At 37.0% G+C, this 21616-nt stretch overlaps 6 protein-coding genes across 6 annotated transcripts; 4 read left to right on the top strand and 2 right to left on the bottom strand.

Moving 5' to 3' along the window:
- Positions 1-4922: 4922 nt before the first annotated feature.
- On the top strand, positions 4923-7306 carry LOC137576581 (putative leucine-rich repeat-containing protein DDB_G0290503). The gene is made up of 3 exons (XM_068289805.1): positions 4923-6626; positions 6682-6778; positions 6841-7306. The coding sequence occupies exons 1-3, from the start codon at positions 5073-5075 to the stop codon at positions 7215-7217; spliced, it is 2028 nt and encodes a 675-aa protein (XP_068145906.1). The 5' UTR covers positions 4923-5072; the 3' UTR covers positions 7218-7306.
- A 1393-nt stretch (positions 7307-8699) lies between these two features.
- Positions 8700-11102, top strand: LOC137576676 (uncharacterized). The gene is made up of 3 exons (XM_068289922.1): positions 8700-10378; positions 10447-10543; positions 10606-11102. Exons 1-3 carry the CDS (start codon positions 10151-10153, stop codon positions 11019-11021), a joined length of 741 nt encoding a protein of 246 aa, XP_068146023.1. The 5' UTR covers positions 8700-10150; the 3' UTR covers positions 11022-11102.
- LOC137577552 (uncharacterized) lies at positions 8847-9834 on the top strand. Its single transcript, XM_068291049.1, has 2 exons — positions 8847-9716; positions 9802-9834. The coding sequence occupies exons 1-2, from the start codon at positions 8847-8849 to the stop codon at positions 9832-9834; spliced, it is 903 nt and encodes a 300-aa protein (XP_068147150.1).
- A 4867-nt stretch (positions 11103-15969) lies between the features above and the next one.
- LOC137576155 (uncharacterized) lies at positions 15970-17194 on the top strand. Its single transcript, XM_068289082.1, has 2 exons — positions 15970-16277; positions 16340-17194. The coding sequence occupies exons 1-2, from the start codon at positions 16067-16069 to the stop codon at positions 17026-17028; spliced, it is 900 nt and encodes a 299-aa protein (XP_068145183.1). The 5' UTR covers positions 15970-16066; the 3' UTR covers positions 17029-17194.
- A 3-nt stretch (positions 17195-17197) lies between these two features.
- On the bottom strand, positions 17198-19013 carry PIG-Wa (Phosphatidylinositol glycan anchor biosynthesis class W a). The gene is made up of 2 exons (XM_068289069.1): positions 18017-19013; positions 17198-17949 (listed from the first exon to the last, which is right to left on the bottom strand). Exons 1-2 carry the CDS (start codon positions 18906-18908, stop codon positions 17303-17305), a joined length of 1539 nt encoding a protein of 512 aa, XP_068145170.1. The 5' UTR covers positions 18909-19013; the 3' UTR covers positions 17198-17302.
- Positions 19014-19157: 144 nt separating this feature from the next.
- Eogt (EGF-domain O-GlcNAc transferase) lies at positions 19158-21187 on the bottom strand. The gene is made up of 3 exons (XM_068289382.1): positions 19968-21187; positions 19701-19912; positions 19158-19641 (listed from the first exon to the last, which is right to left on the bottom strand). Exons 1-3 carry the CDS (start codon positions 20910-20912, stop codon positions 19236-19238), a joined length of 1563 nt encoding a protein of 520 aa, XP_068145483.1. The 5' UTR covers positions 20913-21187; the 3' UTR covers positions 19158-19235.
- Between the last annotated feature and the right edge of the window lie 429 nt (positions 21188-21616).

Raw genomic sequence — 21616 nt, 5'->3', positions numbered from 1 at the left:
GGGAGAATTGAAGTAATTGTGCTGGTAATTGATACTTCAATTTAAATTTTATTTTAAATTGATACTTTAATTTAAGTTTAATACTGAACCAACAAATTTTTGTAAAGAAAAAAATGGTGCAGATAAAAACTTTAGCTTCGACATTTTAATACAACAATTGAATACCCATTTTGCATTTGATGAAACAGTTTTTATTAAAAAAAGTTTTATTTTAAGCATTTAATTAACATTTTAAAAAGTGAAGAAGTAATAAAACCAGCGCAAAGTAAACAGTTAAAGAGATTGAACAACCTGCAAATATAAACAAGCCTGTACTTTGTAATTTACATTTAACAAAGTAAAAAAAGAGAGGGAATAAAAACAGGGTGCCTCTCTAATAAAAAAGGAAACGCTGCGTGTGCAACAAAATTTGCATATGTCAACAATGTGCCGGGGAAAACAAGTTAAAATTTACAATTTATTGCCGCAAAGCATTCGAGCACAAGAGATACATTTGCTCGATGAGCGAAATTGAAATGTTAATTACATGAGTTTGGGGGCAAAGGAACAAAGAGGGAGTTGATGTGTGGACAGGCGAGGGGTGGGGAGAGAGGTTGGGCAAACAGTTTAGAAACCAGTGAACGTTTTAGACACTGGATAAGCAAACATCAGTCGAAGCCTCAGTCTATGATTTGTGTGCTCAGCTCTTAATCAGACCAAGTTCGGAAGTTGTAGGTTTTTACGTTTTTAATATAACCCAAGGCAAGGATTTGAGAAGGATTCCAAAGGAAGGGGGCGAAAGGTTAAACTGTTGTGCGGCGTTAAGGCAAACAAAAGTGCGTTCGGGGGATGTTCTTCAGATGGCGATACTACTGCTGAAGATGTCGATGATAATGATGATGATGACGATGGTGAGACAGATGCTGATGAGGTGTGAATGCCACTGCCACAGTCAGGGACGTCACCGCATTGCAGCCGCAGCCAAAGCCGCTCTTTGCTTTTTGTTTTTATGCCTCAAACAATGCTTCTACTCTTACTCATACTCCTGCTCCTGTTTTTGCTGTTGTGGCATCCACTCGAGGTTAATTGAATTTCTCTTCTTTTTTTTTGTGTCCTTGCCGCTTGGTAAATTGAAAATGCTTTTCCGCTTTTAAGCTGACTCATAGTCATAATAATGGCAAAATTTAGTTAGCTCAGGTCCATGCGATAAAGGTAGAATTAATTGAATCTGATTCTAATTGAAATGTTTGCAACATTTCAAAACATTCTTTGGCAGCCACAAAGCCTTGTTTATTTAATTCCCATCAATAAATAGTGCATAGTAAAAGCAAACAAAGCAAACATCGCATGTAAAAGCTAACAGTCGGGATTTTTCCCAACTCTATTTCTTTCCCTATAAATTTTAAGGTCGATCTTAACTAGCCATCAAACTATAAGCTAAGTCGGTAAAAATACCTGAAAGTATATAGATGATTTCTGATAACTAAATATTAAGGATCATGGTGAGGTTCGTTACCAAGCAAAATATCTCCATTATATTTGGCTAAATATACCACTGTGCACTAAATCACTAAAGTAATAAAATTGTTGCATAAGGGATTAAATAATACAAGCATGAAATTATGAAATTATTTTATAGTATGAAATCGATCAATCAGTTTGTACATATCACCAACAACTTTTTTAAAGACTATATTTAAGACATGGAACACAAAACTGCATGAGAACAATACCTAAATAAAGGCTTAATATGAAAAAAAAGTTTACAATAAAAATCAAAATCTGAACTAAATTTTCGGTAATATTTTAAATTTGGAAATTTTCACATAGAACTCGAGATCTCGGAGGTCTTCCATCATATCTTAAATATTTGTCTGGTATTTTTTCGAGTACAAACACTGCAAAAATTGTAAATAAATGTGTTTTTTAATATAAAACGGCGTCAACCCAAACGACCCAAAATTTCGACTGACCCCAAAACAAGTACTAGGGCTAAATTGAACATTTTCGGTATGTAGTTATCTTAGATTACATAGATCTACAACTTCTTCAAAGAATTCACATGTCTAAATATAATATTAAAGATTTTGGAGAGACTGGGCTAAACCATTAAGCGATTATTGGGTGGGGCTTTTTGTTCAAACGCACCTGTAAAAAAAACAACGTCGAAAGCTGACATGATAATAATTACGGGTCATCATTTAAATACAATAACCAACAAATAACTGAAAAAATTTCTTTATTAAATTTCTTGCAAGACGAGAAAATCAAATTCAAAGTTTAAAAAATAAAGGGGCTAACCTACTGACCACCACTGTATGTATGTATGTGAATAAAACTAATTGAAAGGAAACTTAAGTTTGTAAGTACAGGCTTTTTCACTAAAACTTTAACTACACATAAAGTTGACATGGAGCAGCTCTTCTTTAATTCTAAATTAGTCTTTTGCACCTTATGAATACCCAATTTTTAATTCGTATAATATTCATAGCTTATTAACTAATATTTTAATATTAAATACTAACTAAAACTGAACTACTCCTCGCATGAGTGAACCATAAGAATCCTTATTGAAAAAACACAAGTCTAAATCTAGATTCTGTTCGGTTTTTATTTGTTATTAAATGTAGCAAACTTGGCATTTCTTATTTATGCAAGAAATATTTAAAGTTTGATATTCTCATACAAATCGAACAAAGCCATTTAAAGACCACATTTTCAGTATTCCAAAAGTTTGTTGTCTTATTTTGCTAAGAAAATATCAAAAATAAATGTACTTTAAATTGGCTTTATCAAATTCTTATTTTTGATAACTTGACGTATCAAACAAAATATATGAGCCGACACTTCTGACCAAAATTAATATAACCCTTGGCAAGAGTATATATAAATAATTTTTACTTAAACTTTTTTTTCTTTATTTAATGTAGAAATGCATATTGTTTAAGGATATTCAAATTGAATTTGATATTTCTTTATTATCATAATTATTTGCTTCAAGACAGTTTTTCTTTTATACTAATGTTAAAAATCACATTTCTTTTCCAATCCAAACAGAGAAAAAAATAATAGAAATTGGCTAAAAATCATTGATATTACGAATATACATATATAGCGATATGAATTGATATGATGTTGCTATGATATTCTTTAGGTTGAGTTTTGCATTTGATATATAACTATTTATAGAATACGCTGATATCGCCGATAGCAGGCCAATTCGACACTCCAAGGACCAGGAAGTTGCAGACGTTGACTAGAGCTTGTGCTGCTCCTGGCAGATTTCCAACTTCTGGGCCAGTTCCGACGGCAAAATTGCCACAATCCACTCCCGTACCAAGGCATGGTCAATGTTGATGATGATGTTATTGTTGTTGTTGCTGTTGCTGTCGCTTCTTCTTTTATTGCAGATGATGATGATGAAGTTGATGATTGACGACTCCTTCTCACGTCTGCTCCCTTGGCCTCGTTTGTGGTTTGTGTTTGGCGCCAGTTGGTGAGCCGGGGCTTTTATAGCTGTCGCCATGAGTCCTGAGCTTTCTCACCATCCACCCAATCAATGGGCTCCCATGCCAGAGACAACATAGAGGAAAACTTTCGTGTTGAGTTTCCCTTACGCTGAATGTTGAGTTTCCACCACTCACACATACGAAAAAGCGTCAATGGCAACAATTGTAGCTGCCTAATTGGGTGTATATATGTAGACTCTATATATACAGGTTAGGTAAACAGCTGTCTATATATGTATGTATGTATATACATATATATTAACGTATATAGGTATATGTATATAGCTTTGTCTCCCCATATCTGTGTGACCTTATGCACACAAGGACATTGTTAAGGAGGAGCCAAAATATTCGTATTTAACATTTGCAATGACTGTTAAATGAATCATTTTCACTAAACTCAACAATATTCAAATGAAATTTATTTATTTTATTTTATTTTTCACTCACTCTAGTCTATCTTAAGCCTTAAGCCTTTTCGTTGCTTTTCCTTTCGTTTCCTGCCTGTGAGTAAGTGATTAAAACCATTAACGAAATTATCAAGGATTATAAAGATTTGTTCAAATTCAGGATGCGCTGCCACGTCGCTGCGGGTGTTCCCCATTGCCAGAAAGACAATGCAATTTAACGTAATCCATGGGCTTCAATTAATGGAGTGGAGTGTCGACAGAGCTCACTAAAATGAAAGAAGTCCACATGGAAGGGTTGTTTGCCTCGTTTTACTTCATGGCAAACCACCCAAAAATGTAGAAGGGTCATAAATTTGGGAGCAGAGTGAGACGATTTCGTTCTGTTTAGGTTCATCAGTTTTGGCATTTAAGAGAAATTTTCAATAGCCATTTAGAGTACTTTAACGTCGTGCACAATTTATGTAACAGGTTGACATGTTCTTTCATTTGCATCAAGGAACACATTGATCTTGCAGACTAAAAGAGATTGGGATTAGTATTAAGACTATGCCTTATATGCGAGAGTCTATAGTGTAATTCAATAACAGGCAGAAAAGAGGATCCTGTATTTAAAATAATAGTATGAAAAGCTTTTAAAATTTCATAAGTGGCATTTCCACAGATTACAGAACACACTAAAAATTTCCAGTCGCAAACTTGATTACCATCTCCTTTTTTTTACTGACGTCAGTTCCACAAATTATTTACTACTGACGTAATTTACTACTACACCACATAGAAATTCATATTTGTACTTGCGCTCGAGGATTATTTTTATATACTGACATTTAGATGTCCGATGTTCATTGTGAATGATGACTGAAACCCATTTTGAGCGTAGGCCAGAGGTCAAAAGATAAAGGTCAAATACTTTGCTGAAAGTGAGTTTCGTCATTAATCAACATTTATGAATGACAACTACAAAAGTAGTAGTAGCCTGGTATTTAATTGTGACAAATTCACTTGAACAAAACTTACAAAACACTTCAATCAGAAGGTACATTAACATAGATACAAACAATATATATAATATACAAAAGACATACATATATACCTATAGTACATTAAGTGGTAGCTATATGCTTTGCCTAAAGACATTGGGTTCGCTGCATATGTATTTCCAACTGTAGTCGTAATGGCGTCTGAGAAAGTTTTTCCAATGACCTCAGAAGTAAAAATGGTTCCATCAGTTTCCTTTAAGAAGATAATAGAGATAAAGCCAGATAACATACCAGTAAGTTCTTCAATTGATACTCATGTATCACAAGAACAGTCTCTCAACGAGGAAAGTCAAGAAGTAAATTTGTCTCCAACTGATGTTGAAGTCACTAAGGATGATGATAGTGCAACCGTCGAAGCGGAGACAGAATATAAGTTAATAAAATCTATTTCGACCATCAATGAAACGCGTGATGACAACATCTTAACAAAGAAGCAAAGTCGACCGCTGACCATAGAGAAATTTGAGCAGATTGAAAATGAAAGGCGAAAGCAAAAAAAGGCATTGAAGCGTTTAGCCCGACAACAGCAGGTTGAGTTGGCAAATGAAGATCAAGTTTCTATGGATACAAGTTTAGTCGATGAAAAGTTTCCAGTAAAAGCATCGATCGTTACCTATGATGACCTTTTACTCTTGGAAGTGGAAAGCTCTTCAACCATATCAACATCGTCTAGCGATTCAGAAGAGTGTTCACTTATGGTTAATGAAAATTTTCTAAGAAGCTTTGCAAAGCTTCCCGATATAGATGAAATCTCATTGGTAAAGCAGGAACGGACTTCTAACCTCGAAATCGAATTGCACGGCAAATTCGTAAATCCCTTGACAGGTGAAACAGATTCAACGACGACCAACACGGATCTAAAGGACACATATTTTATAGAGGAGAGCACTTATACTGAAGGAAAGGAGACAGACGAAGAAGATAGTGAAGTTGAATTGTCAGATATTGTCCTTCCAGAGGAGGATGAAGATGTTGTACCTCCAGTTGAATTGCATAGATATCAGTCCGAAATGCGTCTATCTCGATCTGAAGTCAATTTTCTTGCACATATTGAACTTTCATCGGAATACTCGAAAACTTCATCGACTGCGACCGAACGCAAAGAAATAGGAATAAATTCATTTGATGTAGTTAAGCATTTTATTCAAAAACTCATTAATGATGTTATCGATAATGAAACAACTAAGAAATCAATGGAGAATCTTTCCGCAAAATTAGACAAATCTAAACTGATAAATGAGCTGATCGAAGTCTGGACTACATTGGTCGTTGAGAGGAACTACAATGACAATATTAAATCGAAGATGGTTAATTACTATCGTCGCCTCCATAGGTTTTGGGCAATTACCCCGCAGCCCATAGAATTGGAACTGATGGAGCATCGTCGATATAAATATCTACTTAGTGTCTTGGATCATCTCAGAGAAAAGGCAGAGTCAACCAAAAAGAGAGTCATGTATACCATCGATAACATAATATTGGATATGCGAACTACTGAATTTTATTCGAATGTGACGGCTGACAGACTGGAGGATCGTATGCGGAAAACTATAGCCCCCTTAGGATCAAAAGAATTGGAGAAATCCCTTGAGGCCGATATTAAAAATATGCGGGAACTTCGCAATCAGATTGGCGAAACGAGAATGCGCCTATTGCGCCATAATGACACATTAGCAAGGTTCCTAGAGGTACATACTGATAATCCATTATTAAATTTTGCTAATCTCTACTTCCACAATTTAGCAACTTATGGATTTTGACCCCATAGATCAAGATTTCTCATTGACCAGATACATTAATATCCAACAAGATATTCACAAGTTGGACAAGCTTCTTGAAGGTAAAAACCGAAAAAAGGTAATGTTTTTAATGGAATTCGATTTATTATTAGTATTTCCATAGGACGTGCAAATACATTTGATCATGTTCATGATCGATGCGATAATTATATAAAACGTGTGGCCTTCTATCGTGAGAAGACTGATATTGCAGCTGCCATTTTGAATGAGCAAAAGGAAAGATTACAAGAACTCTACTCGGCGCGAGAAAAATTACGAGATCAACTACAGAAACTCCATTTGCAGCATAATCGCTGCAAGGCCGAACAACATGAATTGGACCTAAAGGCCGGTATATTCCGTAGTCAATATCTGATGTTGGATTATGACAAGTGTATGGACTTATTGGTAGAGAAACGTAAAGTGGTTGTAGATCTGAGAAGCAAAGTCCAAAAAATGGGTAACCGCTTGGCCAAAATCTGTGCCCAGGCAGTTTGCTAAGCATTTTTTAAGTTACTTTAGTAATCTAACATTTTGAAATACTTATATGTACCACTTCAAAGGAATAAAATAATTACCTTTATAATGCAGTAATCTAAAGTATTGTTTCTTGTCCCATTTGTGAAGCAATTAAACAAAAGGTATTTATTATATTTATTTTATTATTTTACGTACAATGGTCTCATGACCCACTTTCACAAAGGAAAATAGTTTTATTTGTTTTTGTGCTCGAATAACGTTTGTTGGCCTTCTCATTTTAGATGACCTTCATGGAAGTCATGAGCGACTAAATAAGTCCTAGTAAGTGTAGTTTGGCGGTGCTTTTTCACCATACAGAAAAAACTAAGTTTGACCACAGGGAAAGTTGGGAAAATTATGAAAAAAAGAAATTTCCAACACTTTTCCAAAATGTCTTTTTTTTGTAACTTAATGAAAGCAAAAGTTTGTTCGGTTTCTTGTGGTTTTATTAGATTTCATGTGTTAATATTGCCAAAGGTTAAACTAGTTCGGAATTACAACTAAATAAAGGTAAAAAAGGTCAAATTTTTCGAGCCAAAAGCATACAATAATTGTTATAGCGTACCGCATTTTTATACCCTTGCAAAAAGGGTATATTAATTTTGGTCAGAAATGTGCAACGCATAGAAGAAAACATTTCCATCCGTATATATATTCTTGATCAGCACGACGAGACGAGTTCGTGTAGCCATGTCCGTCCGTCTGTGTGGATCAAACTCCTCCTACACCGTAAGAGCTACAGAGCTGAAATTTTGTATTTCTATTTAGTGCACAGGTTGTATATCTCAGATTCAGCCGGATCTGACCACTATATTATAAAGCTCCCATACAAACGGGACAGTGAACAGGGACTTTTCTCAATATTGGTGGGTTTATTACACTTATAAACAACTGTGCCAAATTTGATCAGGATCGGGTGACTATACCATATACATAGCTCCCATAGAACGATCGATAGAAAACAGTAACTTTTGTCAATAACTTCGTTACTTCTGACGCGATTGCTTTCATGGTACACATTTGTTAGTTTAATATACATATATGTTAATGACTGTTCCGAATTTGATAATGATAAAGGATCGGGTGACTATATCATATAAATCCCATAGGAACAGTCGGTGGAAAACAGTGACTTTGATAAATATCTTTGTTAATTCCTATGCTGAGATTGTTGGCCATTCCTTTGCAAACATTACGATTAGATAAAACGTTCTTCCACATTGATAACTATAGGTAAGTAAAGAGTCAAAGTTAGCCCCGGGCCTCTGGTTAACTTCAAATTGTCAAATGACAAATGAAAACCCTTTCTCCAAAGAAATAATGTGATTTCCAAAATAGTTTTCCTTAGTTCTTTTGTTGCTATACTATAGAAGCTAGAGCTAGTGAGCCTTGAAACTACATAAAAAGAATATCTTTTTTTTTTTAATATAGTAGGTTGTGTGCTTACATCACATTAGATTTATGTGTTCTCTAGGAAAGTTTTCACAATAATAAAACTAGTCATTTATATCATTTAAATCTATTCTCTGATATATTTATTTACATTTATTTACAAGATTTATATGGTATTTTTAACAAATGCAACATATTTTTTATTAACTAACCAACGTAATGGAAAACGAGAATGTAGCTGAAGTGCCACCTGCTGAGCCATTAAAAAGTGAAGAAAATCTGGATCCCCAACCTGTTATAGAGTCTTATGTAGCTCAAGTTTCCTCCATAACCGAAGAGAAAACAGCAGAAAATACATCTGAGCAAGTGCAGTCCCAAAATGATGCCGGCTTACATACTCCTCTGGCAGGTCGTAGTCATGAAGAACTCATTTCGGTTAACCAAACCAATGATGAAGTAGGTGAAACCACCATGGATCCGGGTGAAGAAGAATCTCAGTCCATTGGTTCAGAAGAGTTTTCGGATTTTTTTGGTCAGGATGCTGAAGAAGCAGAAATGTTAACAGCCGAGAATCCTGAAAAGATTAAGAAACAGAATCTGAAGAAGCAAAAGCAACAGGAAAAAGCTATGAAACTTCAACTCAAAGAACAGAAAAAGAGGAAACGTACCTTAAAAATTGGAAGCTTTCTAGCCGAATTGTCTAGTGATTCCGAATACGAATCATCGATCTCATCTGATGACGAGAGTAGAAGTGACGTCAGTGTTGTATCGTTCAATTTCAATTTTCTCAGTAATTTGGGTTCATTGCCTAGATTATCTCAGATATCTTTAGATCGAGAGGACGAATCTCTAGTGGATTCCATTCGAGAATCTCAAGATCCTGAAGCCATTGATCCTGATCTGAAAGGAAGATTTGTAAATATTTTGACAGGCGAAACCGAATCTACTGAAACCACTGAAACCACTGAAGAGATTGATGAGGACTTCATTAAAACTGCGGAACGTGAAACCGAAAGTTCCTCGTCAGATTTTGATCTACCTTCGGATACAGAATACGACGTACCAGTATTGACAGAGAAGAAAGATGATGTAAGCTTTTATTTCGAAGAAGCTGCAGCACTAAGGGAATCGGGAAGGACAACCTTTAGCTATGAGTCGGAATCCTTTATTAAAGCTCGTGATCTTAGAAATCGAGCTATTGATATAACTGCGGATTTTCTAGAAAAATTATTTGATACAGTTGTCTACATCGCTAATGCGAAAACCTTGGCGGACAAACTTGACAAAATTAAATTAATCAACGAGTTGGAAGCGGGCGCGCTTAACTACAAAGTGGAAAAGGCGTGCAATGTATTTTTAAACAACAAAGCCGTTGAATGCTATCGTCGCCTGCGACGAAATTGGGCTTTCGCTAAACTACCGGACAAAGTGGAAGTACTCGAATACCGTCGTTATAAGTATGCCCTAAATGTTCTTGATTACATTAAGCAAAGGGCAGCCGAAGCCAAGAAAAATGTAATGATATGTCCACAAAGGTTACGGTCGAGTTAGCTGAAGCTAATATCAGCTGCTTATCCCTGACCCAACGAATTGAGAAACGCATACGTGAGGTTCTCATGCGCAAGGATTCCGACATGATACTTAAAGCCATCGAAGTCGATTTGCGAACGATGCGACGCTTACAGAACGAAATAAGCGAGTCGAGAAGAGTTTTGATTAGCCATAAGCATACACTAGCTACTCTAATAGAGGTGATTTTTAAAATTAAAGACATTCAAATAACAATTCAACCCTAACATTGTTAATTCAATCTCTTCAGCGCGCTTTGGACTTTGAGCATATCACGGATACTCTGACGACAAATCAATTTATGTCTGTTGAACGGGAAGTTCTCCAAATGAGTAAACAACTAAATGGTGAGCGTTTTGAAACTTTTTAAGGTAATCAAGGTTTTTATTCAATTCTCTTAATGATCTAGAACGCGATGATAGATTCAAAGCGATTCAAGATCGTTGCAACAAAGAACTAAAACGTGGCGTTTACTATCAAGAGAAAAGGAACTTCGAGTTGGCCACTCTGGCAGAAAAAAAGAAAGGATTGGATAAATTATACGCAAAGCAAGATGAGCTAAGGAAGCACCTCTATAAATTGAGAATGCAGCATATTCAATATATAAACCAAAAGCATGAACTTAGCCTTAAGGCTGGCATCCTTTATAAGCCGGCTCTGATGCACGACTACGACAAGACCGTGGATTTGGTGAAAGAGAAACGCATGACTGTTAACGGCTTAAAGGCTACAGTTGAAAAGTTGCAAAGACGTCTCAGTATACTGAGCACAAACTCATCACATTCTGACTTGGTTAGTCCTGGAAGGAAAATTTGGGTTGTATGAGAAAAGTTCTTATGTTCATCATTATTATATGTTATTTCTTAGTTTTCTCTAGGATTTTGTCGCATTTTTCTATACAATATTAATGGAATAAATTAAAAATACATCCATATATACATAAAATCAAAAACAATGACCTTTTTCTGCGCTAAGGTCGACATAAGCATCCCCCATTTTATTGCCAGAGCAACCAGTTGCAACTTCATGACGCTAAATTAACTGACAGACATTTCTATTAGCTTTTTTTCCTGGGCAATTTACGCTTAATATATGCATGATGTTGTCCGCTTGATAACACTTGAAGAATGCCAAGCAGACGCCCAATTGGGGTGGGTAAAGAAGAGTGGGTGGGGGCTGGTTGCTGGGCCAACATTGTCGCCCCTGGTTCTTATCTATCCATGGCGCACGTGGAGAAACTTTGTTCGTTTAACTTTCACATTCAAACTAAATGAATTTAATGATGTGAAAATGCGATGCCTGACTACCAAGCAACAATCGGTTAGCATTGGTTCACAATTGTGCTTCAATAATATTGTAATTATCAAGATTCATATATAAGGTTAACGAAAACCTCCCTAGAAGAGAGAAGATTAAACTTAATCATTGCCCTACGATGGTGGAACCCTTTAAAATATAATAACAGTATTAATATATATCTTATGAAAATATGGAAATAATTATAAACTTTCCAGACAGATCCATGTTAGTGGTCTAGGGGGTCTTGATCCGCCATAATTTGACTCCGAGCAGTACATGAATGAAAAATTTTTATAGTCTCTTCTCTCTATGGGTCATGGTATCTATGAATGGAAGTTCAAAAGTTTTTCCCAAGAAACTTGTTTAGATTTATAAAAGTATAAGATAGTATTTTATCTAACTAGGCTCAAGAATAAAATCTGACCTCATAGGATCTAAAAATGTTTCTCATAGAACTTGCCTTAGTTACGATGCATGTTTAATGGTCTGAAAGATGCTTAATTCTATGCCATAAATGATGTGGATATGTCTGTATGTATGGCTTCCATGTTGATTCCGGCCTCTGGCATACAAAATCAACTTTGGCAAACAAAATTCTTATCGAACAACAAATTTTTATTGCAGCTTAAATGTCATGGCAGCAGAACACAAGCCACAATACTCCAAGCAACACATCCTTACCCACCACAGTCACATTCACAACGACTATTCGCCATACAAATTTGCCTTCACTTGCCTCACATCTCTCAGATGAAATTGCGCAATTTTCCTGCAATCAATGGTGGAAACCAAAAAAGTGCTCCCGACACCAAAAGAAAAACTGCAGAGCAACGACATGAGAGAATGGACATGGAATAAATGCAAGGAATCTCTTGGATATATTTAGTTGCCATGTCAACGCATTTGCCATGTTGAAATTGCTTTTTCCTGTTTAATCATATGGAATCTGATTTGATTATACTCCCAGTATGCATGACAGAAGAGAGAAGAGATGAAAACTGCAACAATTAGTGACCACTTTATATTTTACTAAATTTGCCACATCGAGAGTATGTTTGTGTGTGTGTGTGTGTCTCCGGTCTTGTGCCTTGAAACTCACACTCAATCAACAATCGCATTAAGTGATTTTACCGACTAAGCATTCTACTTAGTACCCTTGGTTATAAGACCCCCGAAAAACATTAGAAAGATTAATTCGCTAAAGCTGTTGTTATTTCTGTTGGATTCTCTTCTCATTTCCCAAGAAATCTCAGATAACGTTATGCATCATTGTGTCAGGCATTTGACAAATCTTATGATGCCGAAAAAAAAAACACAAAAATAGAAAAAAATAGATGAAATAAAATGGAGAACAATTTCACATTTCTCAAACTGAAATGTGAAACCAGCTCACACAATCGATTTGACTTTTCCAACTCCAACTCCGCATCCTGCTCTTCGAACTCTTGGTCTAAAAGCAATCATTAAATAAGAAAGTTTGCCTGTCTACGCCCATTTTACAACAAAACAAATGTTAGAAGTTTGATAAACTCTCTCACACACACACACATACTTACAAAAATGAAAAACATTTGCAAAAAAACGAACGAAATCGCAATAAAAAATCTGAGACAGGACATTGCCCCGTTACTCCCGATTCCCCCTGCACCCTTCACGCATTTAATAAAGCCTCCCAAATGGAATGACTTTTTTTCTGTCCTGCCACACAAAGTCAGCAGCGTAACCGCAACACGTTAACGGTTTCGGTTTCGGTTTCACTCTGTGATTTTCAACAACAGTCTTTGGGGTGGTTATCATAGACAGAGGGAAAGGTGAGGCGGGAGTTTTCAGACAAAAAAAACATCACCCTCATCATCTACTGACGATGCGCGCTCATGTGTGAAAAGGTACTTTGGGAGTTCCCCGAGACAAAAGTCGAACTGGCTGGGCTGAAATAACTCCCATTGTATCCCAAAGGTCCCTTGTTGCGGCTGTTGCACTTTGTCCGCGACGCCTTACTGTATGCAATAGAAAATGGAATCACACACGCACACAAACAGACGACCTGAAGATGTCCATGTTGAAGATAGATAGAAACATAAACTCACATTCTTATCCTTTTTACATTTGATCGTATTCTATAGGAAACTATTCCAACCATGCTCCATTTCTGATATAGAAATATGAATTATTAGGAATATGACTATATCTTATATCTTTGATCAGGCAGATGTATACTGTTCTTTAAAAATTAATTGCTTTTAAACAAAATAATATCTTTATTAAAATTTTCGAACCACTTTTTGAAGTTTGAAAAATATTTTAATAATTTCTGAAATTCGGCCACAGAATCTATAAATCTTATAAAACTGGTGCCATTAATATCAATATCATCAGTATGAACTGTTTATTTAAAAAAATATAAAAAAATGTTCTTACAATCTTCTTTCTTATCTATCTTTAAAATTTGTTTATTGTAAGTATTCAGAAACAATCAAATCTGAGAGGAAAAGGCTGAATTGAATTTGTTTTTATCGCAAATTTGTGTGCATATAAGTAAAAATTGACTATACTCCCATTCATTACAAGGTATTTCTGGAAAACATGTTGAAGACTTCTTATGATGTTTTGATAATAACAAGCATGCATTTACTCTTTTTCCCATTCTATTGATATTTTGTACATTCATAATATTCATTATGAACGGCTTAAGCGATTTCCCTTGAGTCCGTCCTAAGCCTCTTCACAGTGATTGTGACTCTCACAGGCACTCACACACACACACACACACACACACACACATACACACACATATGCATATGAAGACACTCAGGCATATGCACAAATACATTTATTTATCTGCCTTCCCTTTATTTTTTTGGAAATAAAATCCGATTTGTGTACCAACCGAACGAAACGTAAAAGAAAACCGAAAAAAAAGCAGTCAGCAAATTGGCAAGGAAAAACCAATTCTCTGCCTGATTGTTGTTAGTCTTTGTAAGAGGAGAAAAAAAAAGGAATATGTGAAAATAATAATTAACATGCCAACATTTTGGCCACGTGTTGTCCTTTATCAATGCAAAAAATCAACCACCATATTTCATGTTTTATGTGCCAACAGGTGTTGTCCCCCCATCTCGATGTTGGACTGTCAACTATTAACTCAATATAAATTGTGGAGGCTAGAAAATATATGGGAGAAAAAGGGTTACATTACGCCTGCCTAACGGAAATTGCATTTGTGTTGCCAAATCAGATAAGATTCAGTAAGGTTCGTGGCCCAGAATATGACATTAAAAGCGCATCAAAGGCAAGCACAAAGCGTCGCATCAGCAGCGGAAACTGTTCCAGTAATTACATTTAACGAGGCAAAGCAAGTGACAGAAAAAAGTGAGTATATCCTTATATAAAAAGGATATGTATGTATATAAATAATTCATTCTTAAACAGAAAAGAGTATAAATTGAAATGCTCTATCCAACTATCAATAATTAATATTTGCCGTTAAGGGTTCCTAAAGAAATACCACTGAAACTATATGAATTGTTTATGTAGTAATTGATTTTTATAATAAAGACTAACTGTATAAAAGCAGACAAGACGTGCTCTAAAAATCGCAAAATCAAATCAAATTATAAATTTTTAATACACGATATTTGCATTAACAGGATCAAACTGTGCCTATAAGCCATCAGAAGGGCAACCTTACAAAAAAGATTATTATTTAAAGCTGCGATTTGTTAGTTGTAATTCCCAACTAGTTTTAGCGTTGACGACATAGATAGACATAGCTCAGGATATGTTACGAGATCTTTATGAAAGTCTGGAAACAACATCGAGCCAACTTTACGCAAGATTTTATATATGTACATCAATTCAAATAAGGTCACAATCGAAAAATTCAAAAATGCCTTCAAAAATCCCTTTAGAGGATGAATTAATATTTTTTAAAGTCAAAAAAAATAAGAACTTTTTTAAATTCGAATTATTTAATTTTGTTATCACTGCAACATGACAAAACATTTGTGGAAATTTTCTAAATACGTATAAACACTTTTTTTCCCTCCCAAATTCCATCTTAATCTGTAAAGTCAAAGTAGTCAAAGTAGCCAAAGTAAGGGTATTAAGCAGAATACTCATTGATGGTCATTTACTACCAGACTCTACCCTCCGAATCATGTGTCTCTGTCAGTCTCCCCTTTCTGGAAACGCAGGCTCATCAGCCTTGACTTGTGCTTTGTTTGCGCCATTAAATTAAATATCCTTGCCCAGTGTTAGTTGTCCGACCTTTGGCACAGGCTTGGCCATTTTCCTTCTTGAGGACAATGCAAGCAATTTCTGTCATTTCCTTAATAGAAATCTTATCTCGTTTTTTCTTTCTCTCACTATCTCCGTTTCTCTGTTCACAGTTGGAATTGGAATTGAAGTTGGAGTAGGCTAAGCCGGATATCGCACCTTTGACATCTGCTGTTGAAATCACCTTAGGCATACTTATTCAACATTTTGTCTTTATCATCAATTTTAGCATTTCCGTTTTGTCGATTTATTTTGTGAGTGAAAATTTGGGTTTAAATGTTACTTTATGCAAGAAAATGAAGTGTTGTGGCATTAAACCGGAAACCTGTTGCGCCTGCCAAGAGCGGTCGGGTCAGAATGAACTTAAATTCAAAAAGGAACCTCAACCAATAATTCTGGATGCCTTGGGACTCTATCCAGATGAATTCTTGATGACAGTACTAGATCGCCTGCTTTACTACACAGGGGCAACCAAAATAAAGCATATGTTCCAAATGGCGACCTTGGGTAAGCTAAAAAAAAAAGCCTTGATTTAGATATTAGTTGACTTTGATATGATATTTTTCAAGGCAAAGTGGATGCCATTGCTGCTGCCGTTTCAGGTGTTGGCGATAAAACACTTACACCTGCTCGAAAAGCGTCCCGCACATGCTGCGTCAAGGCAAGCAGTAAGAGTTCCATCGTCAGCTTGTTGTGCCCGACGCCAAAATCTGCCTGCAACTCGATTAAGCCAGCGTTAATATCATGCACCAGTTGCTGCAAATCCAAGCCGCCTACTCCTATCTGCCCGTCAGCCAAACCGACTTGCATAAAGTCCTCACCCAGATGCCTAAAACGAACTCCTACATGTTGTTCACGTTTGAGTGCTGCAAGCTGTTGTCCGCGACAGCGTTCACCCCGTGTGGATTTCGCCAATGCCGTACCCGATTGCCGTCAAAGTGAAAGACAAGAATCTGGTGGTCTCAGTATGCGGGATCGCTTGAAATATTCCCTTTCTCTCTGCTCACTGGCTTGTCGGAATTTGAAGAGCAAATTGCCATGCTCCTGCAGCCAATGCACCACAAAGGAAACCGATCGCAACAAGTGGCTATGGACCCGTTTGATTAGTACCAAGGATGGCTGCAAGGTATATGAAGTCTACAAGGATTCCAATGTGAATCGAGCTCCTTGTAAAATGGAATGTTCCCATGAGCCAGTAATTATATTTCTAATCATGCCAAATGGTTATATAATGCCATTTGAAACATTTTCATTTTAGTTTCGTCAACGAATTGCCAAATTTCCGTTTTGTTTTTTTCAACCAAAATTTTATATTGTTCTATTTGCAGCAATTTCTTGTCACATGATTTCTATGTCAGCATGAACCACCGATCCATAGACTACCTTGTATTGATAGATATCGAATAAAAGAATTTCAAAGATAAGTGTTTGAGCTTCTCATCTTTTCGAAGAAAAATAAATATGTCATTTATTGGCTGAAAATTGTATCACAAAAATAGATGGGGGCCTACATTTATTTCGGTTACATTTGGTTAAGCTATTCGTATTCGATTTCTGTACAGGATATAAACCACTGTCGTACTTGCCAACATGTAAATGCTAAGTATCAACACACTTTCCAAGCCATTTCGTTCTTTGGGCTGCAAAAAGATGTTGACAAAGCCGGTTAGTAAATTGGAAAGCATAAAATGGCATAAGCCATTCATATTCAAAGTCTCCACGACAGCAGGCAGCGAATTGTTGGCAAGCACTGCCCTATCGCCCTCTCCGAGGAGCAAATCTGGCGGCGGGGAAATGTCCGCCCACGCGAATTCGAAAAGTATTCCATAAATAAGTATAAGAGTGACGCAGATGGTAAAAATCCACACTACATAGCCACTACTGAAGGTAACACGAGCTATGCCTATCGTAAAGGCACTAAGTATAACAATTAACCAACCGCCGAAGATCAAAATGATCATCTTCTTGAATTTTGACAAGATTCCCTCAAAAGTAAGACTCTCCTGGCTGGTATACCATTTGGCAAAATAAATACTGAGCAAGTAAAGGGCAATGCAACCCGGCAGAGAACTGAGGCCTTCCCGATTAGCACGAAAAAAATCCTTACGATACACCATTTCGGACATCACAAAGTCACTAAGGCCGAGCTGGAGGACAACTTCGTGCAGAATGAGCAGACCTAGAGGCAATAATTTAATACTAAATATAAAGATCCTGATATTTCTTCTTTTTTTAAATTTACTTACCTCCGCCTAGGTACAATAATTGGCCATCGTTGGCAGCCAATAGGCTCAACAAGCTGCCCAGCAATTTGGTTAGTCCTAGTGTAAAAAATGCATTTAAATGCTTTCCATATTCATGCTCATCCTGACTATAGTCGATCATTGATATGACAATTGTACGTGCTAGACCAAGTACCATTAGGGGACCAACCACTTTGGCCAATTTTTTTAAATCAGACAAATTTCTGGTCCGATGCGACACCATACCCATAGTTACGACAAACAAACCAATACCCATATCCATCACAGAGGCGCCAAATGTGCGACTCTTGCGATATTCTACTGGATAAGATAGAAAGTCGACAGCCAATATACCACAACATGTTCCAGTATAGGCCGTAGACCTTAATAGTGTGAAGACCGCCGGGCGTTTGCCCACCTTGTACATCCAATTTTTAGGTATTTTCTGCCAAAACTTCGAATATCGAAGTTGTAATATAATGACTAGGGCCACCAGTCCACAATAAACATCACTATATTTGCTGCCAACAGTATTAAAGACCACTGTGGGCACTGCAGTTAACACAAATTCCAACAAGAATCTCCCTGTCGATTGCAGAGGTAGTCTTTGGCAGAGCAGATGAGACAAGGCGAAGCCCAGCAGTGTGGGCTGAATGGCCAGGAAACCGCGTATACTCTCCTGCAGTGATTTCCACGATTTCAAATTCCTTATCACATACGGATTGGGCTCCATATCCAGATCATTTGGAAAACAAACGGATTTATCATTTATATAGGATTGAAATATATGTAAGGGTGACAGGAAACTCAAATTTTGGTGCGTCTCCGTTAAGCGTGTATAGGCGTCGTTCTGAGAGGCTGCCCACGCCTGCAATGTAAAAGTTTCCTCCACCATGATGCTGCCTACAGTTGCTGACGTAATGCTATGTTTTAATCCAGGATGTGGGCCGGGAATGTCAAGTATAGAATGGGTTCAAAATGCAAAACAAAAAACAGCTGATTGTCGATAAACTACATGTTTGTATTATATCGATAGGCACTGAAAATCTCGATATGTTATCACTGGCCAGAATCGACTGTTTCCGAAAATTATAACACTTTGCTTTTGTCCATGAGCAGTTTAAAATTCGTAACGAGATTTTAGTTTTGTATGTATTTTTTTGGGTTCTAGCAAATACTTGAAAATAAATGCATTTTCTATTAGTTTTGGCTTAAAACATTGTTACAGTTCATGATGTGGTTCGATTTTTTGCAGCTCTGGGCCAATTTTGTTGCTTTGCTGATGGTAAGGAAATTCATTATGGGCACGAACTTCTTTGGCTGCTTCGTCGACCAGTCGCATGAATTCGGGCACATCAAATCGATAATTTGTAAATTTAGCATGGGCACCGCCCTCTGGATGATGTCCCTCATCTTGGGGATAAACCAAATCCCTTTGCTGCCAAGTCACATAGTGAACACCGCGTAGGCGAGCCAAATCCTTGTAACAGTTAGGATCCTCACAGTTATACAACTCAAAAATGCAAGCCCAATTGGGTAAAAAGAGCAAGTGCGTCAGGCCAGCCCCATGCATGCCGATTAATATATCAGTGTTTCGGGTAATTTTCAGTTGTTCAACAAAGGAGAGTCTGTAAAAGCAGGAATATTAGAAGAATGTAGCGCTATAAATCTTGATAACCATATTTACCGCTCATATGAAACGCGTTGAACGAGGTAGTCATCATTTCGTTCAAGTCGATCCAAAAGTTCCTGTTCATTGAGTACTTGGCGGTACTTGGTGCGACGTGACAGATATGTGATTCTTATTTTGGGCTTCGGAGGTTCAAAGGGTATTTGCAGACGATGTAAAATGAATTCAGAAAAAGCACGAAAGAGACCCGAATTTGAGCAGCCTTGTATCTAAAAGAATTTATGTTTTATTATCTGATTGTGAAGATCTGATATAAATACTTACAAGAGGTGTATTGTAAAACAGTCCAAAGATCATCCGTGGCAATAATGGCATTACCACATTCCTGAAGCAAACTTTCTTACCCTCCACGTCACTCAAAGTCCAAATTGGACGTTGGCTAAATGCACGGAATGTATCGCGAAAAGGTGAGTCGTATGGATAAGTCTCCCATATTAAAATCTGCACATCCGTATTGAAGGCAGCCGGATGGGATTGATTGACAAACAGCGAGGCATATAAATTAAAGAAATCACAGAAATGATGATACATATTATATGTGGCATCGATTTTTAAAATAAAAGTGGGCGTATCCACCACCATATCGCAGTGGTTGCTTTCCATCACGGGCTCAGGCAGAACATCAAAATTTCGCAGTTCTGGACCCCAGGACTGAAGTGCTGATCCGGTGTGCTCCAGCTCGCCAGTAAGACGTGTCCGATTCAGTTCACAATGTCCTAGCAATTGTCCTGGCTTAAGAACATCCATGTGATAGCGTATGCGTTCTTCTCTATCAATTAAATCACGGAAATCAAATAGCAAATTGCGTCCACGACAAAAGCGCAAATAGCGCGTGCACTCCAATGAGGAATCGGTAAGATATTTGGGCATGCATTGTGGCGTCAGTTCGGCCAACTGTTGCTGGATATACCCAAAATCGGCTTGATAATAGAAAGTCTCCACTTGAGCCTGCTTGCTTTGCACCCATCCCGTATGATCTCCCGGGCACTGTGGCGTCTGAAAGCGAGCCTCCGCCTTGCAGTCTCTTTCATGGCCCCAACAGGCCTGTGTGCTGGTCACGTTCGATGGCAATTTCTGCTTCATTTTGGGAAAAGTGTTGAGGTAGCGTATGAGATGATCGGACGGTAAATTTGGCAAACTTGGCATTTTGGCCAAGGCCAGACTCACGCCAAGCCATAAGCCGAGTATTAAGAATTTCAAGCTAAGCATTGTCTTTTCTTTTAAGTACTTCGTTCCAGTTTAAGTTCCAGTTTGCAGTTCAAGTTTTCCCTTTCCTTTTTTGTTTGGATTTTCTCGATTTCACAGCCAAAGGCAGCGCCGCACCATCTTCAAGTGCATCTCATGGCCAAACTGACAGCTAAACAGCATCGGCTGCGTCTTGATGATCTCACTAGCTAACGGCAGCGGCTCCCAGGTGTGTGTTCGAGATGATTATGATTAACTTGACTTATTTCATCTGTCCATCATTATGGCCAAAAGCAAAGCAGAAAAAAATCTACGATGAATCGATCAGCTAATACCCTATACAGATGAAGAGCCATATATTTCCCGTGCTGAACTCACTTTATTTGGGCACACACAATATACCGTTCATCTCATAGACTCTAGGGTAACGCAATGAAAACCTGCTTAAGAACAGCTGATCATATTTTATAGGGTGACCATCTGCGCATAAAAACAGAATAGATCTAACAGTGGTTCTACAGGTTATGGAAATCATAAATACTACTTGTTTTAAATATCAAAGTTCTTATCGAGTAAATATGAACGTTACTTTTAATTAATAACTTTTATTTAAGTAAACGAATAATAACAGAATAAATCTACCAAAAATTCAACAGGTTTTGGAAATTATCAGAACGATCTAAGTTATACATCAAGAAAACGTAGTCGTTACTTATTTAATAACTTTT

The sequence above is a fragment of the Drosophila tropicalis genome, unplaced genomic scaffold (assembly GCF_018151085.1).
Source record: "Drosophila tropicalis isolate 14030-0801.00 unplaced genomic scaffold, ASM1815108v1 contig_1187, whole genome shotgun sequence".
NCBI lineage: Eukaryota > Metazoa > Arthropoda > Insecta > Diptera > Drosophilidae > Drosophila > Drosophila tropicalis.
This window is presented reverse-complemented; position numbering and strand designations above follow the sequence as displayed.